This window comes from Lycorma delicatula, chromosome 5 (genome assembly GCF_047948215.1).
Source record: "Lycorma delicatula isolate Av1 chromosome 5, ASM4794821v1, whole genome shotgun sequence".
Taxonomy (NCBI): Eukaryota; Metazoa; Arthropoda; class Insecta; order Hemiptera; family Fulgoridae; genus Lycorma; species Lycorma delicatula.
Window position 1 is genome coordinate 141204730 of NC_134459.1, and position 19619 is coordinate 141224348.

Consider the following 19619-nt stretch of genomic DNA (forward strand, 5'->3'; position numbering starts at 1 on the left):
CACACACCTTTCTAAGATGCCACAGATAGGCAACCGAGAGGCCGTTCGAATGGGAGGTCTCTCCGGAGACAGTGATGTACAACATGATGGCTTCGAGTGAAGGCTGGAACCGGTGTGTGATGTGGTTCAGAGATATCCTCTCTACGAAGCTCATGAAAGACGAGAGTTGACTGAATGGTATCTGGTCGGAGAGTGACGGTGGAAGGCCAGCCTTCAAGGATGGTCAGCGGGGATCATACAGGATCGTCGCTGCTGGGTGCCCTTGGGGGACGCTTAAAGCTGTTGCTCGATGGCAGCACTGGTGTACCTATGGACACTTGCGGTGATGCAATACCCTATGAGTGGTTCCATCATTGTGTCGTGTGAGGAGGAGGATTTTTGGTGGGTCCCATCCTCAGCAGGAAGCCCCACACACCCAGTGGTACGGGCTGCTGGGCGTCTGGATGCAGATTTTCCCTTCTCCGAAAAAAAAATCATTATTAAAGTAAAAGAAGAAATTAATTAATAGAAAATAGAACTTTTGTAACTTTTTGTATTGTTATTATTGTTTTAGCGAATTATGGACTGATTTTTCTAGCTGCAATATATTTTTTTTATTTTTTTGTAGAAAACTCTTCATTGATCCACTAAAATAATTATTGAAATGAATTAAATGTTAATATTAATAATTGAATTAAAGTGTCATTTTAAAGCTCTTTGAATGGATCGGATCTTCATGTGATATATCACTTAGCAAGATTTTGTGACATTAATAGTTCAAGGTAACCAAAAAATTTATATAACCTTGAATATATCCGTGTATTTAAAAATTTGAAAAAAAAATTTTTTGCTTCCTAATGTGTTGTACATGTGGTAAACATTTCATAATAATAGGATTTCAATGTGATCATGGTGAAATAAAATAATGAACTTGTACGTACTCATCACTTAACTACAATATGTATAGCTTCCAAAGATATTTACAGAAGAATTACGCAGTGTACACTTCTTTTTACTACTTCTGGTTAGCATCGTCCACTTCTTGCTTTGAGAGGTTATAAACTCTTCCTGTAGGATTTACCCTGGGATCTACTTTTGAAATATCACTGCTATGTACATTAAGAACATCCGCAAAGTCTGGGTAGTGGAAGGAAGGTGAAGGGTCCATCTGGATGTAAGAACTCCATCTTCACTGTTTGATTTTCCTCATTTGAGTCTAAAACACACCCCAACCACCAGTGGCCATCATATCTGCAGATCAAGAACCCAATCATTTCTGTGAATTCAAGATCATAGTCAATATTTATTGGCGCTTGCTACTGTTAAGTTGTTACAAAATGAAAACACCCTCACTTGCACCTGATTCTTGTTCAGTGGAACAAAAGAGTGGAATTTCTGAGTGCCTGGCATAGTTCTTGTTGTCATTGTCCTACTCTTCAAATCCTCTCTTCTCCTTTATGCTGTGCAACTGTACTGTAATGGAAATGTATCGACCCAATGTGTCCATTGTCCTGTCATACAACTGTCGTGAAGTCATGATCTGGTCATTGTAGGTCATTTGAAGACTTGCTCTAGCTGCAAGTCAAAAATAGTCCCTCCCACAACATCACATGCACTTTTGCCATGAGATGTAGCAAAAAAATTCCACTCTGCTTTGATCCCAAAGTCTGAATCATGGAAACAGAGGTTGAGAAAATTCAGTCTGTGTTTTAACTGAAAGGCAGCACTATCATTGTAGTAATAGATCAAGCTTGGTTTTGTGGTAAAATAAGACTGCAAAACCAATTAAATATTTCTGAAAAAGGTGCACTGCTATTGTGTCATGTGTGACAGTAAAAAATTATGATAGGAGTAAGTAAATTATAGGTAATTAAATTATTACATCATTATTTTTGTTGTTGGATCTTGGAAATAGATTGTGAAAGGGTGAACTGTTACTTGTGCAATGTTCCAGTGGAAAAGTTGGGCTGCATACTGGAGAATGAATGAATAGTTCTCAGTGAAGTTGTAGATTACAAGATCCACCTTCTTCCAAAGATTGCTTCAGATGAGTAAGGAAACTGGACTATTGACTAACAAGAAATGAGTGTTGAAGAAGTTTCGGAAGTTTTTCAAAAAATATACTGATAATTCTTCAGTAGGTTTGACTAATGTCTTGAGAGATGTTCATTTTTCAACTTGTATCCACCGTTTGTAGGTAATGTTTTCAATAGAGTTGACCTCGAAAACTTTCTCAATCCTTCCCTTGACTTCTTCAAACCCAGGACAATATTTGCAATTTCCAAAGTAGCAAGCTTCAGTTGGATTAGCACACACTACATACATCATAACATCTTTGTAAGACTTAATTGGTTTATCACCTTCTGTCAATTTTTTCATTCTACAATGCATAACTATAAGTTTTGTGTACACACACAAATACTGAGTTCCACTTGCACCTGCAAAAACACAGTACTTAGGTCTGAGTTCACAGAACTTTAGAAATCCTATTTTCAGCAATGGATACCTCTGTTAAACAATACAAAAACTTCATGGAGATTACACAGAATTAATCATTTCTAAACATGTTCTCGTCTTCCATTTTCTTAACAGAAATAAAATTGTTTTGTCCAGGCATCATTCGACTTATTTCCTGACTCTCATACAGATCAGTTACTTTTTCTGCTGTTTTAAAATCTAAAGTTCTACAAGGTTAAGGATCAGAAAGGACATGACATGAAACCTTTTTCTTTAACCAGGCTTTTAGCTTTCCTTGCAGTGTAGTCTGATACTCCAAATTCATCTTGAATGTCTTTTCAAGTCCAGCTTTTAGGGAGCATTATCAATATTTGCATCACGATGCTCTTCTGTAGTATTACATTTTTCCTTCAATTGGTTGATAATTTCACGGTCACAGGAAAGAGGAATAGCATCTTGTTCAGAATCTGAATCCATGTTCAATATTTCACTTTTGAACACTACGACTGCTTTCTTCAACTTTTCTTGAGGATATTTTCTCTCACATAGTCGTTTTTTCTGAATAGGTTATTCATTTAAAAACAATCAAACTTTCATTCAGAGCACTTATAGCTTCATCTTTTTCTGGGAACACAAAGGATCTAATTTCTGAGATTCTTCATCAGAAGTAGATTCTTCAGCATTATTTTTAGCAAATGCTTCTAACAGTTTCACAAATTTTATAACCTTGTTTAAGAAAAGTAAATGTTTGCACCAAGTTCTTGCTTACACTTTTCAGGTTTTTCTTACAGGAACTATGACTTTATCATTTGACTTTTAAAATGGCTTACAACAGTATATTTTACTTGAACCTGTAAAAGTTGATGGTTCCATGCTGGTCACTGTATTCTTGTCCAAGGCTGTGATCAATTAGTCATTAAATACCTGTAGAGAAAGGCAAGCTCATTTAACAAAGAGTGACTAAAAAATCTGAAAAAATATTCTTTTGCATCACTTTATAGATATAATCAATCCTCTTGGGGAGTACACCACTGAACCTTCTGTTCAAAGAGAAATACTGAACTGAATAAAAACTGAATATTACTTAACTTGTCTCAACAGGATAAAACATGTGTATGTGGCAATTAGCAATTGCCACATATTGGGAAAAATTGGAATGTTCTGCTGTACCTAATTCTTATAAAATTATTTTTTAACATGATCCCATTGCATCCCATATGAAATGTTTGCCACATGTGCAACATATTAGGAAGGAAAAAATGTTTTTTCAAATTTTTTTAAATACACTTTTGGATATATTCAAGGTCAAATAATCGTTTTTTGACCTTGAACTATTAATATAAAACCTTGCCAAGTGACACAAGAAGGCCTTTTCAAGAGCATTAAAATGACACCAAAATGAGCTTGCTACCTCTTATAGGAGCTGATAAATTTATTCTTTTGCAATTACCCATACACTGCTTTTGGCAATTTTTCACTTTTTTTAGGAAGTCCTACACAAAAAACTGAGTGACTGAAAAATCTGAAAAAAATATTTTTTTTCATCACTTCATGGGTAGAACCAAACCTGTAAATATTATTTGAATTACTGGACATGAATCTGAGAAGTGTATTTATTTTCACTAATTTGATGTGAAATGACCCTATAAAGATGGCAACCAGTTGCAACATGTAAAAAAAAAGTGTACGTGGACAGCTTTCAGTAATAGAACACTAATCCCATCTAAGAACTTTCTAGTCAACTCATATAATTACTGCATTGGCAGACAGTCATTATCAATAAATAATTCATTATTATAAATAAATAAGTATAGTATGAACTTTAAATCACCTATAAATTTCAATAGGTTTCATACCTTTTCCAATTTGGAAATAAATTAAAAAAGTGCTGTTATTCTTTGATGGATATTATAAATTTAGCCACTATCTTTACACTACTGTTACACCCCACCCCTGTATCCCATTCTGGTATTGTGCTACCACCTGTTGGCTACTCTTCAAATTGTGAGTATTACAGTGACACAGTGTTTGAAATTTTTAGTACTTTTAAGATTTTCATTAACTCTTCTCAGTATGCTATCAACAAAATAAACGATGTATACATTTCACACAACTCCATTCTTCTAAACATATATCCTGGTTCACTAAGGAATCTATCTATAAAGTACTACCATACCAGTACATGAAATTTAGAAAACAATCAAATTAAAACTAAACACAATTAACAAAAAAAACAACACTGAAATCATAACTACAAGCAAAATAGATTATTACTGGTTTCATTCATTTACGGTTTTAAATCCAAAAATGTTATAAATTTAGTAATACTTATAAATCAATGAGAAAAAAATTAACATTTTAACAGACAGAAAACACATAAACACAAGCTCGCTATTTTTATGCTAATCACTTATTCACATTCATAAATATATAATTATTTAGTATGTATCCCAATTTGCATTTAACTACTGATTACAAACACAATAAATTATTCAACTCCTTGATCTTCCTGCATCCAAAGTACATTTTTAAAATGCATAGAACACCCACTACAACTTACATCACAACCAAAAGTATCCAATTTTCTTGTACATCATATACTGGCTAACAACACATCTTATTGCATAAAACAGGGAAAAAATATTTTTTTAAATCTAATAACATAATATAAATAATACTAGATCAACCAAAAGAAATATAAAATTGCCAAAATTTTCAGGAAATGTGATTTCAGTAATTTTCAAAAAAGCCAGATACAAGTGGTTTAACTTCCTACCAGCTGGCTTATAAACTCAGCCTACTGAGGTTTTTGCATTAAATTTTTGAAGATAAAAATATTTAATTACCTATTAAGAAAAAATGACTTTCCTCTTTATAAAAAATTATTCTACTCTTTGAATAAAATTTTGAGATACAACACCGAAGACAATCTGTACCTCCCCTTGACAAACTGTTACCAAAATTAAATTTAAATATATATTCAGAAGTCATTGCAGAAAATTTCATAAAAATTGGTTAATCCAGCATCAAGAAAGCAAGTAAAATGAAAACTGATGGAAAAAAATAGCTTAACATCCATCCCCCAGCTCTGAATGAGATTGTCCAAATACATAACCATAGTGATATATTAATGAAATGGAATTAGCTAATTAGTACAAGACTGTGACTTAAGAGTCAAAACAAATCAAAAAAGAAAAAAAGGGTGTTTTACCTCCCTTTTCTTTAAGAGTAATAGAAGTAACACAATCAGAAGGTATCTTAGTCTAGTAAGCAGAAATAAAATTCATAGGTATGGAACTCACCAAGGCCACATCTCTTTACCTGTAAGATTGTTTTTTTGTTAGAAAGAATCAAGAAACACAAAGATCTGCAAAATTTGAATCAATTAGCGCATACTTTCCTTTAAATACATACCATATAGCTACACAGTACAATTATATAGCTGCTAAAGTGAAAAATGCACATGTTCACACGGCAAATTAACAAAATAAATTGACAAACATAATAAAAGTTTATTGACGTGTTACTGTAACTATTGCACTAAAATACTACACTGGATAGATATATTCATCCACAGGCGAATAATATAACAAAATCAGCTTTTTAAAAATTATATCAGAGACAAGTAACACCACTGAAAAAACACCGGCAAGGAATTCTATAACTTTCCTGGCTATAATGGTCAAGTTATGAAATTCATTTTTTGATAGATTTTCTGACTTTCTTTTAGACTCTGGTGTAAATAGAAAGTTTAAAATTGAAAAAAGTCTAAATCGAAAAACTTTTTGGCATAAAGCTTTTTCAATTCAACAAACTAAATATAAATTTAATTCCACTTTGATTATATTCAAATTTTTTAATTTTATAATTTTGAAGCAAAGATGCTAAACAAAATGCAATAACCAACACTTTTAATACTAGCATCACAGTTTTGAAAAATATGTTTTCACTTTTTGCAAATTTACAGGCTCATGCATGGACTAAATTAATTTTAATTAAATTAAAAACAAAACTTAAAAAACTTTTTCTGAAATTTTTTTTTAAATTTGGGAGCCCCCATTAAGGGACGGGGGTACTAAGTTATTTAAGTGACTATTGTTTAACAAACTATGTTTTGAGCATTCAAAATTTGGCATTATGAAAAAAATTTTTTTTTTCATTTTGGAGGCTCCAATTCAAGGAGCTACTTGAGTAATTTTACCCATTTGAGTAAAATTATTTTTTAAGAATGTAAATCCCTAAATGATGATAATAAATTTATAAAAAGAACTTTTAAAGTTGTTTAAGAAATAAAAAGAATATCTTGGTAAACATATTAATTTACAGTCTGTCCTTTCGGCAAAAACTCTTTACAGACAATGCCATTATTATCCAGAAACAAATTAGCACATTTTGATTTTTCATTTGCTCATTTTTGCTTCTTTGGAACGTAGTGAGTTTGATGTGTGCCACTGCTTGCTTTGGTGTTTTGTTTCTGGGTCATACTCAAATTCCAAGATTCATCACCAGAAACTATTTTATTTATTAATTTTTTTTTTTTTTTTTTAGAAAATCAGGATCAGTTTCAATTCGCCTAGAAGATCGAGGCACACTTGCACCCTGTTGTTTTTTTGTTCAACAGTAAATTTTTTTGGGACCAATTTTGCACAAACTTTTTTCAAGTCAAATCGTTTGTCAAAATTTGATGGACTGTATGGTTCAAATTAAATTGTTCTGCAATCATTCTAACAGTTAGTAGCCGGTCGTACTGTATCAAGTCTCTGATTCGCTTAACACTGGCGTCACTTTTTGACGTAAACAGTCTTCCAGAGCGTGGATCGTCCGCAATTAATTTCCGGCCATCTCTCTTTTTCCTGTTTAGCCTCCGGTAACTATCGTTTAGATAATTCATCAGAGGATGAATGAGGATGATATGTATGAGTGTAAATGAAGTGTAGTCTTGTACATTCTCAGTTCGACCATTCCTGATATGTGTGGTTAATTGAAACCCAACCACCAAAGAACACCGGTATCCACGATCTAGTATTCATATCCATGTAGAAATAACTGGCTTTACTAGTACTTGAATGCTGTAACTCTCGACTTCCAAATCAGCTGATTTGGGAAGACGCGTTAACCACTAGACCAACCCGGTGGGTTAATTTCCGGCCATCTGAAAATGCTTTAAACCACCTAAAAATGTGGGCTCGTGACAGAGCGTCATCTCCATACACCCTTTTCAATTTTGAAAAAATTTCAATATCATTCTCACCAAGTTTATCAGAAATCTTGATTGCACAACGTTGCTCATATTTAGTATCACTCATTTTTTGTAACGCAGAACAAAAACTCGTTTCACGAAAAGTTTGTTTACATCTCACGTACATTTCACAAAAGTAGACTAACAATATTAATACCTAATAAATCAGCTGTTCATATAACCATATGTTTACTAGTAACTTTACAGTATTGCCACTTTGGCTGCCAAAAAAAAAAAAAAAACTAGCCTCATTACTTTATTTACAGATCTCGTATAAATAAATAAAATAATTGGGCGATGTTTTAAAAATTATAGTTTATGAATTACAAAAATTTATTGCATTATACTTCTGAATTATCAGTTGCTGAAGTCAGAAAAAATAAATGAAATAAAAGACATATTTGTCTATTGTTAACTTTATTTGAATGATTACCTGTCATAGAAATTGTGAACCAGGATCCATTTTCTTTTCTTTTTTCCACATACCAAAAGAGATCTGGTTCATCTATTGTTTCAATTGGTGCTAGTTCATTTCCTAAAAGGGTAGTAACATTAGGATATTTCACAAATAGCTGGAAAATAAGATAAATGAATTGTCATCATAAATATTAAAATAAAGTAGTAATACAAAAATATATATCACCCAAATCCTAACAGAGAATTTAACAGGAAATCAGTATAAGATAATATACATTAGTAAAGGCCTTCATATAGTCTTTAGTTACTTTATTGAGAGTGTATTAATGGGTGAAAAATATTTTATTAGTTATTCAGTTCAATCAGTTATTTCTTTGTTAAAATATATTGTTTATTTTCAGCAGATTTAAAATAATTTTGTTAATAGAGATTTTACAAAATTTAGTTAGTACAAATAACTTTTATGTAGTACATAAGATATGTTTATTAGTAATCATTAATTTGTATTAAATCCAGGATTTTAAAGATGCTGTACTTTTCTTTCTATATTTTCATAATCTAAAATAGTAATTTTATTTCCAAGAAAGTATTCAGTATTTATTGCTTCCAAGAGTATTAAATTCCTTTATAATTAACACTTCATCAGATAACTCTAAGAGAATTATACCATCAATCCATCCTTTTCTAAGTCTTCCGTATTACTTGTGCCAAATCAAAACCCATGCTCAAGGCTCCATCAGTATTCTGTCATCACACATTTTCTGTAAATGGTTGTACCATAAATTGTCATCATAAACATTGATAATATAGGTATAATAGGTTATAGGCTATAGGTAAATATAGGTTATATGTTTACATGAACATCAAATGGACGGGTTAGGATTGAAAAATACAATATTACTTTCAGTCGCATGAAAGGATTGGGGGGTATAGGATTGAATGATGCTAGCTGCTGTTCAGTACTTGAATTCAGGCCAGTTACGTACTTTATCACACCAACTGTTTCATATGATTCCATTTTTTACACAATTATTCATTATTCAATTATAAATTATTCATTATAGAGATCACATCAAGAATCATTAGGTACACTATTCCACAGATAATAAATAAAGAATTATACCAGAGCATTTACCTAAATATATCAAGGAAAAGCACAATAAAATCTTAAAGTGATATCACAAAATAATCAATTAATTATAAATAAAATAGAAGTGGTTAAATACATATTAGTTCTAACAAATTATATACATAAAATAATGGTATAACAAGCATATGAAGATATTAGATGTATATGACATTTTTGTACTCATAAAAAAATAATTTAAACCTAATGAATTACTACTAAATACAACTGTAAATTGTATTTTCATTAACATATGGAAATTATTTTAGCACTTGTTACTTGCACATGTGAATGAAGATAAATAATGAGGTTTTTTTTAAAGTTAATGTTATTTAAAAACTAACAGAGGAATATTAGCTCTATTAAAAAAAAAAACAGCTTTTTAATTTTATTTAAAATAAATAATATGATCTTGTAAATGGGTTTATAATTTGTTAAATTAAAATTGGGCACCTGAAGTGTAGGTGCATCTAACGTAGATTGCATTAGTCTATACATAATGGAACTGAAACACAAGTAGGTAAACTTACGCGTGTATCTATTTTTTATGTTGACTCTCAAAATCAAATCAGTTTTTCTCCATCTTAGATTTTTATTTACAACCATTCAAAAATAACAGAAGATTTTAACTTTATGATCTCAAATTCTTTCTATGAACAAATCAATAATACTAATACTTTAAAATAAAAACAAATACTCTTTTCTTTTTACTAACTTTTCAAAGAAAACTACAATGTGCTTTATATGTAAAAACTTTCAGTCACATGAAAGGATTGAGGGGTGTAACTGGATTTTCTTTTCGTTTCAAAAAAAGGAGATAATTTTTATTTTTTTTTTGTAATTCAGTTTTTCTTTTAAGTTTTCGCAAGCGTTTTTTGTAATTAACTTTATCAGAAGTAACAAAGGTAAAGGTAAGTTTTACCTGTATTTTGCAATATTGTGTCTACTTATCTGAGAAATTACTTATTATTTTTATGAACCAAGAAATCTTCTCTTTGTAAAAACCAGCAGTGGACACTCCTCATTCCAAATTTTGATGAGATAATAAAAAAATTAATTTTCAATAATATCTACAGATTAAATGTTTGTAGTTCACTAAGAGCTTCTCTTAAGAGAGTTCAGACCATTATTTTCAGTTTTTAAGAAAACCTTGAACAATATTTCTGAATGATTTACTGCCAGTTCTTAAGGATTTAGTTTGCTATCAAATAAATAGTCCCATAAACAGAAAAAAAGCAATTTGCAAAGTCAACCTGAAGACCAAGAACAATAACTTTCAGGCCACCACAGATTCACCATGAGTGTTTATCATAATTAATAGCTTTTAAGTTTCATATTTTTTAATTATTTCCTTCATTCCTACAGCATGAGCTTCCAGTATAGATGACAGTTGTTTAAATTATGCAACAGCCTGCTTTTAACATTTTTATATATCTTAATTAAAAAATAAAACTTCCAACTGCTACACGGTAATTGGCATGACAGCTAAAATACACTACAGTAATTTAAATATTTCAGTAAAAACAGATGGCCTTAAGAAATTGTAAAACATAAGATAAAAACATTTCATTATCACCTAGAATAGTTTGCATGCTAGCTCCACAGTTTAAACTTTAAATGCAATACCACATAACAGAAACAATCCACAAGGATGTGGTGCACAGTGTCAGGAGTTGCAGTGAGCACAAACTGGTGAATCTGTTTGAGTCATTAGATATCCATAATCAAGTGTCCAGGCGATGATAAACATGGAAGCGTTTTTCACCCAGAAAAAACCAACAAAACACTCGTTTTTTTCTGGTAATCATCAGAGCCCAAATTATACATATTTGCGCCCTTAATAACTGTATATTTTGTGTAACCGAGATTTTTTCTTGGTCTCCCAAAAGACAATCAAAATAAGATTTAAAAGTTGTTTTTAGCAGTGTTGCTATCAGTTTGTATTGACTTTTCATGATGAATTTTTTGTTAACAAAAATTATTTGGAACAAGCACAATTCCTATTCATATTGTAAATTCCTGAAAGAAAGTTTTAACAGACTAAAGTAAAACTGATATGTATGAATTCAATAAAATTCTTTGGCTTTATCATACTAATCTAACCTTCTTCTTCTTTTTCCTGTTTAGCCTTTGGTAATTACCGTTCAGATAATACTTCAGAGGATGATATGTACGAGTGTAAATTAATTGTAGTCTTGTACAGTCTCAGTTCGACCATTCCTGAGATGTGTGGTTAATTGAAACCCATCCACCAAAGAACACCGGTATCCACGATCTAGTATTCAAATCCGTGTAAAAATAACTACTTTACTAGGACTTGAATGCTGGAACTCTCGACTTCCACGTCAGCTGATTTGGGAAGATGCGTTCACAACTTGACCAACCCAGTGGGTTATACTAACCTAACCTAACTTAACTGATATATATGAAGTCAATAAAATTCTTTGACTTTATCATACTATTAAAAGTCATATAACTTGCATATAAATTACATCAAGTTAAAATGTACAATTCCCAAAAATGTTTTCACTATGAAACAGTTTCACCTCACTGAAACTTATTAAGAGCAATTATGAGCAGTGAGTATTCTTTAACTAAAGTATACTCAATAATAAAAAACCCATCAAACATCTAAAAAAAATGTATACATGTTAAACTGTTAAGAGTTGAAGTCATGTTGAAGGAAACTAATCTAATAGAATGATTCATTATTTGTCTACATAATGATATTGCAACTGTTATAATTGATATTGCAACTGTAATTTTAAGCAGCAGATAGTTAGGTAGGTAATACAGAAAATCAGACATGAATACACATGTTTAAAAAAACAATACTAGCAAGTCTGTATGTCTTTTAGATAATAAAATTGTTATGATACAAAATATAATTTTAGGCAGCGATAACTTGAAAATCTTGACATGATAGAGCAATTTGAAGTACATATTCCAGTTTATCTTAATGCCATATAAGCCATACTAACTTCTTTTACAAAACCAAAAATTGTGTTAACCAGCATTATCTATGTATTTTTATTTATCATACAACTGTAAATAATCCAAAAGATGAAACAGTAATATTACATATAGGAGAGAGAAATTAAATGTTGTTGAAATTAAAATATGTGTAAAATGTTAAAGTACTGAAAAAAGTATTAAGAAAAAATAACATTATCATCAGTTATTTAAGGCAACATAAAAGAAAGTAGAATTTATAGAAACGCTTTAAAGTTATGATGAAAAATATAAATTGTATTGAAATCAAATAATTCTGGAAATACAAAACAGGTTGGTAAAAAAAGATTAGCTGGCGACTATAACGGTAATCTTGAAAGAGGACATAAATCTTTTATAAATAAAGCAGGATCCTTAGATCGTTATGGCGTAAAATACAATTAAGTGTTCAATATTGAAGCGCTCTCCAGCGCCGCTGCCTCCGTGGCGCGAGTGGTAGCGTCTCAGCCTTTCACTAGGAGATCCGGGTTCAAATTCCGGTCAGGCATGGCAAAAAAAAATTTACTTTTATACGGATTGGAATACTAGATCGTGGATACTGGTGTGTTCTCTGGTGGTTGGGTTTCAATTAATCACACATCTCAAGAATGGTCGACCTGAGACTGTGCAAGATTACTCTTCATTTACATCCATACATATCCTCATTCATCCTCTGTATACTTTACGGTGGTTCCCCAGGCTAAACAGAAAAAAGAGATAACCAAAAGAACGGTTATTTTCGCAACAGAAGCAGAAATTTACGGACAGTTGTAGAAAATTTATAAGGTCGGATTATAGTTATATAGGGATCAGTGTTCAAAATACAAAATCAGAACACTTCTACAGCATCGGTTTAAAACGTGGTATTATCCCTACTCTTACTTAGCTCTGCGTATGGGCTGTTTCATTTTATTTAGTGGCGCTAGTTTACGCTTCAAATTTTACCAATTTCAATACTGGTTTCCCCTATCCAGTTACATAGAAATCAGTGAAATAAAGTAACAAGTTTTTTAAGCAGAAGAGGAAAAAGGAACGTATATTAAGAATGAATGTTTTATCAATTATATAACTTAATACAGCACAATTTTACAAGCATTAGTGGGATAACCACTAATTATTTAGTAAACTAATGGTAATTACAATAGCTAATATATATTTATATGTATTTAGACAAGAAGACTTAAATAAAAATAAAAAATTAATTTACTGCACAATTATCATTTAGAAATTATTCCACAAAACAATAAGCCTCATTTTTTGAAATGGTTTTCATAATATTTTTTTTAATTTCTTCATTAATAATCCGAAACTTCTAAAATAATCTAATAACTTAATTAAAAATATGGCATTACCTCAAAAAACTGTTTTGTCTCTTACATTTATGGAGATTAATTAATTTCTTTTACCTATCAATAGCAACATAAACAAAAAATTTAATCAACGTATTTGTAAATTTAAAAAAAATTGTCTGCAGTTTGCAGGTCTGTCAGAGTTTCATATTTGTCATAAGTGTTGTTACTATTGTATTTTTTACTTTAAAAATATTCTTAGCATGTTAAGAAAATTTGCAGTACTTCATAGTGCAGCATAACGTAATTGATTCAAACAGTTAATAATAGGCCTTAGAACAATGTCTAAATTCACTAATCGATGTAACAGTCTTAAAGAAAAAACAGAACTACTAGGTTGTGTTAATAAGTATTTTTGCTTATACAGTTGAACCTCTATTACGAAAATCTCGTATTTTAATAAAACTACGTATAAATTAACCTCTATTTAACGTATTCATACCTCTATATAATGAAATAGTGACATACTGCATATTAACATAATACGTAAAGTGCGTAGTAATATACAGTAATTTTTAAGAAATGGTTTTTAAAAATAAGACATTAAATTTAGTATTTTGGACTTCTCTGTGAGTTTAAGGTAGTTATTCTTTGATTTCCATATCTAAATTGTGCCTGTATATAAACACAAAGTACTGTTGACAAATGTCAAGAATGACAAATTATTTTTATTGAACGATAAAGCGAAAATTCCCAAGATTCTCCTATAACCCATTAACAATAAAATTCGAACAAAATATTTAAACACGTTTTCTGCAAACGTGATTCTATACTGTCTGCCTATACATTAAAGTAGCGGAATTTCTCTAAATCCATTAACAAACGCAGAGTACTAAAATTACTGTATACACTTTTATTCATTTATCTACAGTACGTAGATATAACAAACATAATTCTTAGAAAACATTTAACTCATATTCCTTCTATTGTTCAGTACATACATACAGTTCAGCAATAATTTTTCCTGGGATTAATTCAGTTAGTCTAAATAGAGGTCTTTAAAAACCTCTATTTAAGAACTTTTTCCGGAGATTTTTTATTTAATTATATAGAGGTTCAACTGTGTATGTCACATGAGATCTGTAGTTAAAATTTACAACAAATGCGCTTTAAAATTTAATTTAATTTGCTATAGTTACACAATGAGCTAAGATTCTCTTATGACTCACAGACAGGTTCAGAACCGTTAAAATTCCATGTTTCATTGGTTAGAAAGACAAAATAAGTTGATTCGTAAACATTAATGAGTAATTAATTATATAAAACCAGTTATCAATGAAAAGTCTAATAAGATTTCCCAAACAAAATTATTATTATCATCACGGTCATTTATACCGGTTAATAGACCCGCCGGCCTCAAGGTGGCAAGGCAAGGGGTTAAGACTATTGCATAACTAGGTAAAATCATATCATACAGGTTCTTCTGTGGCAACCGCAACTTGGCACCCGTCAGAGCTTCAGGTTCATTATCCACAGAGTCCGGAGGTTATATACTTCCTCATCAATGCGCACTTGTCTAGAATCACTGCTTTCTGCATCGGCAGGAAGAGGCGAGGTTGAACGCCAATGGTCCTGAGTGACGTGTGAAGCGAGTGCGGAATCTCTCAAAGTGCGCCGATGACGATGGGCACTCTCGCTGGGTCCAGACCTATATAACCTCTCGCTGGGTCCAAAACTCCCTAAACTCATCCGCCAAATCCCTGTATTTTGACAGCTTCTCGGCATATTTCTTCTGGATGTTAGCGGCCAATGGTATCGTCACATCGATACCAGGCGATGTTTTCCTGTTTTTTAATCACAACAATGTCTGAAGAGGATTTGGGGCCACTGGCTTATCTGTGAGGACCGCGCGATCGTAATAAATTCCATAACAGTCATTTTTCAACACGGACAGAGGAACATACCTGTAGTAAGAAACAGACACAGCAAGTCCCAGGTCCAGGACTAGCCTCTGATGGAGAATGCGAGCCACGTTATTGTGTCGGGACGTGTATTCTTTTGGGGCCAGAATCTGGCACCGCTAATCACGTGCTCCACAGACTCGCTTGTACTCCCATACAAACGGCAATTATCCACGACCACCGCAGGGTCCTTGACTATATGCTTCCGATAATTGAGCGTGCTGACTACTGAATCCTGGATTGCAAACGCAAATCCTTCAATCACAGTAAACAATTTGGCGTTATTAAGTCAAGCAAAGGAGGCAACAAAGTCAATCCTCCCATCCAGCACGAAGGCTGCATGGATCACCCGCACGCCATGCATCCATCTTCTGTCACTCATCAGGAACGTCATTCAGGGGGGGCATAGTCACTTTCGCTATGGCGAAGTGGGGTCAGATCTTCTTCATCTCTTCTCACCACCTCCCCATGAAACACGCTGAATTAGCCTCGCCCTTGAAAATAGTTTCTGAGGTTCAGCAGTTGTTTCGTATGAACCTCACGGAAATCTGCGACACCTCTTCCACCGCTGCTTCTGGACAGAGCGAGCTGTAGAACTGCGCGGGTGATGCGCTAGATGTGCAGCGCGAAAAGGGTGTGCTTAAAATTTTATTAAAATGTAAAAAAAATAAAATCACAAAAAACATTCATTTTTTTCTTTTATTTCCCTAGATAATTCGTTAACTGCTCATTTTAGAGAAAAGATTGAGAGAACAAAATTTTGTTATTAAATTTTACACACATCATCGGTTGCAAGTCGAAAAATACATTATTATTGATGCAAAAATAACAAATGAAAAAAGCAAGATTTTTGGGATTTTTTTTAGTACTTATATTATACATGTACTTTCAGATTTTGCCTCAAAGAACATTTTGATTTGATAAAGCAACGCGCCAAATTTCAACAAAACCAGTCTGACAGTTTTTGCATAATAATTTTGCAATCCAGATTTTGCACTCAAACTTTCGAATGCATTTAGAAAAATTTAAATCGGTTAATTAGGAGAGCCTAGGGAATTTTTCGAGCTACTTGCAATTTTAATTTAAACAAACAAAATTATTGTTTTTTTCTTAAATCGATATCTTGTACGCTAAATAGTACAAATATCATACTGGAAAACACGAATTATTGCTAAATATCGGTTTATTCATTTATTCCAAAAGTTGCACAATGGCGGACAACTTTGATCGGTTTATCTCCGGAAATAATTAAAGAACTGGAAATTTCTTTTTTTAAAAGAAGTAGCTTTCCGAGTACTTTTAACCCCTCATTTTTAAAATGAATTTAGACAAAAATTCGTAAAGATACTAAATTTGTTTAAAATCAAAAAAATTGCAAATATGTTTGAAATATTCCCTAGGGTCTCCTAATTAACAAATTTAAATCTTTCAAAATGCAATTGAAAGTTTGAGTGCTCTTTTATATGTTATTAGGCATTAAAGCAAAAATTAGCAATCCTATAGAAAAAGTCCAGATATGCCCATTTTAAATAGATACCATCTGGACTATACGTGATTTACAACCTTCACCATAATTAATAATTTTCAATACTTTACAAGCCAATCATATATTAAGGTTACAAAAGTCTTTAAGAGATTATTTTTACTTTTTAAGTTTCCCTTAGATCATGTGATCATTATTTGGTGGTTGATCAGATCAGTACTAACATATTATGTTAATTATAACTTATAGTCTTATAATATGACGTTGGTTCTTTTCAGTATCTGTTACAATTAAAAAGTTACAATTTTTCTAACTATAATTTTTTTAAATATTTTAAAATTCTGCAAGAGATGCAAATGAATTAGTTATGGTTTTAATAAATCTCTATTGAGGTCCTACATATGCTAAGTTAGTATAATTTCTTTGTCTCGTGTGTTGGCAGTTTTATGGCATATTTATTTTTTATAATTAAAAAAGTTAGTTTTTCCACTATTTTGGGGTCTTATGCTTCATAAACAAAATTGATATTATATACTTTATGCATTTTAGTAAACCTTACAATAGTGTATTTGAACTAACGTGATATCTTACACAGTTATTGTATAATGATTATTATAAAATTTTAAATTTGGTGGCCATTTTGAGGTGAATCCGACAGCTGATAGCGGCCATTCGTGTATTCCTCTAACAATGCTTAACCCAAAACCAAAGTGAAAATCAGAATCCGAGATAAAAGTAGTATTCACACACACACACAATATATATATATATATATATATATATATATATATATATATATTGAATTAGTGAGTAAAGTATATCTTAATACCTTACAGAAAGACAATAAAAATAGGGAAAAATAAATTTATCAAAAGAAAATAATGAATCACAAAAGGAATAATGAAATCATATTAATCAAACAAAAATTACATAAGAAATGGAAAATTAATTATAATTATAAAAATTTAGTTTTAAATAAATTTTATTGAAGATATCAATCCATCTTTTACATAAAGTTACTGATTTTGCAAAAAAAAATTACACCAAATATTAGTTCATAAAATATTAAAAAAGAATAGAATTGTATAAGAGTACATAAATAAATAAAAAATTATCTTGAAGCTGATAATAAAATATCCTAGATAATAAACCCAAACATACAGGTAATTAATTAAATATTTTATTAAATGTAATTTTGAATATAATTTAATTTATTTACTTTTACTACAATGACAGTTGAATTTTTGTAGCATGAGTAAAAATTTCAGTAGCATGAACTTGAATCTAGATGAAAGGCAAGAACACTACCACTCTGTCACTGAAATCAGCAGAACGGTAATAAAATAAGTAATTTAAGTGTGAGTAATATTACTATTTTAGTATAATCACGGCATGTAATAGCAATTTATTAATAATTTTCTTAAATCTGCAAATGTAAATTAACAATAACAAGAGATAAACCAAACCTTCTGATAATGTAAAATTTTGTTAATTATGATTTTAATCTAAATTTCCTCATAAATGTTCTAATGAACCAGAGATCCTTGGAAAACTGCTAAATATGGAGGATAAGAAAAAAGTAATAAAACAATACATAAGTGGAAACTTAAGTCATTTTTTAGAAAACTTAATATAATGAATATTTAAAGCAAAAAAGTTTAATTAAAGAAATACCTGTTATGAACTGCAAATATTTATGGAAATAACTTATTAAAAAATAAATACAATCTTAGGAAAAAATTATACAACTATCTGTGAGAAAAAAAAATTGGACCTAAGTTATGTACTTATAAATCAGTAAAATTGTTTGATGAAGTATAAAATAGTTGATTAAGAAAAAAATTATTAAAATACAGATTATTGAACATGTGTAAACTGACTAATATTGTTATCAGTAAAATGTTATTCGTACAGTTTCTTTAAATGTTCAATAAATGATTATATTAATTTGTGAAAAAAAGTTTAACTTTAATAAATAAATTTGTGCTATTCTTTTGTTTTTTTTTCTTTTTAGTGTGTAGATTTTCAGCCCTGTAGAAAGATGCAAGAGTATTTTAACAGGGAACATACAATACAGATTGAATTTCTGAAACAATAATTGTTATCATCATTTAGATACAGATTTTTTATATTTTCTAACAAATCTGTTGACTTCATGAATTTAATCACCTATTTTTGGAAAGCACACCTGTGAAAGGCATAAAGGTGGCATAAGTGGCAAAGAAAGATATAAACACAGAACAACCTGCTGAAGTTTGTTAAAACAGCTAATATTAATGTAATACATAATGAATATAAAAAATACTTTACATACTCCAGCAACTTCATGCTCAATATCGTCTACTACATCAGGCACAACTGCTTTTACTAATACTTCATAGTATTCTAAAGTTATGTTGTATTCATCTCCGTTTGCACTTTTTAGAATTAAAATAAAAATTATATTAAAAATAATATACATTTTTTTTTTAATTTTTTTTTAATCTAACACTACTACAGGTCAACAAATAATTTTAAAGTAAGATTAAGATGATAAGCATATTGATAAAGAAGACTTGATAAGACCATGCGCACATATACGCACACACAACAGCTATAATTTAGGCAGTAACTTGTATGTAAATATTTAATAAACAAAAAAAATTGTATGTTTAAAATTAACAAAATATTGTATTAT

The 19619-nt window shown here is 30.8% G+C and overlaps 1 protein-coding gene across 1 annotated transcript in view; it reads right to left on the reverse strand.

Moving 5' to 3' along the window:
• LOC142325753 (protein D3-like) overlaps nucleotides 1-19403 on the reverse strand; it is a 55198-nt gene extending 35795 nt beyond the window's left edge. Inside the window, exons 1-2 of the mRNA XM_075367783.1 lie at nucleotides 19257-19403; nucleotides 8109-8247 (exon numbers count right to left, since the gene is read on the reverse strand). Coding sequence (XP_075223898.1) covers nucleotides 8109-8247; nucleotides 19257-19403 — 286 coding nt within the window. The remainder of the gene's footprint in view (nucleotides 1-8108; nucleotides 8248-19256) is intronic.
• Nucleotides 19404-19619: the final 216 nt, after the last annotated feature.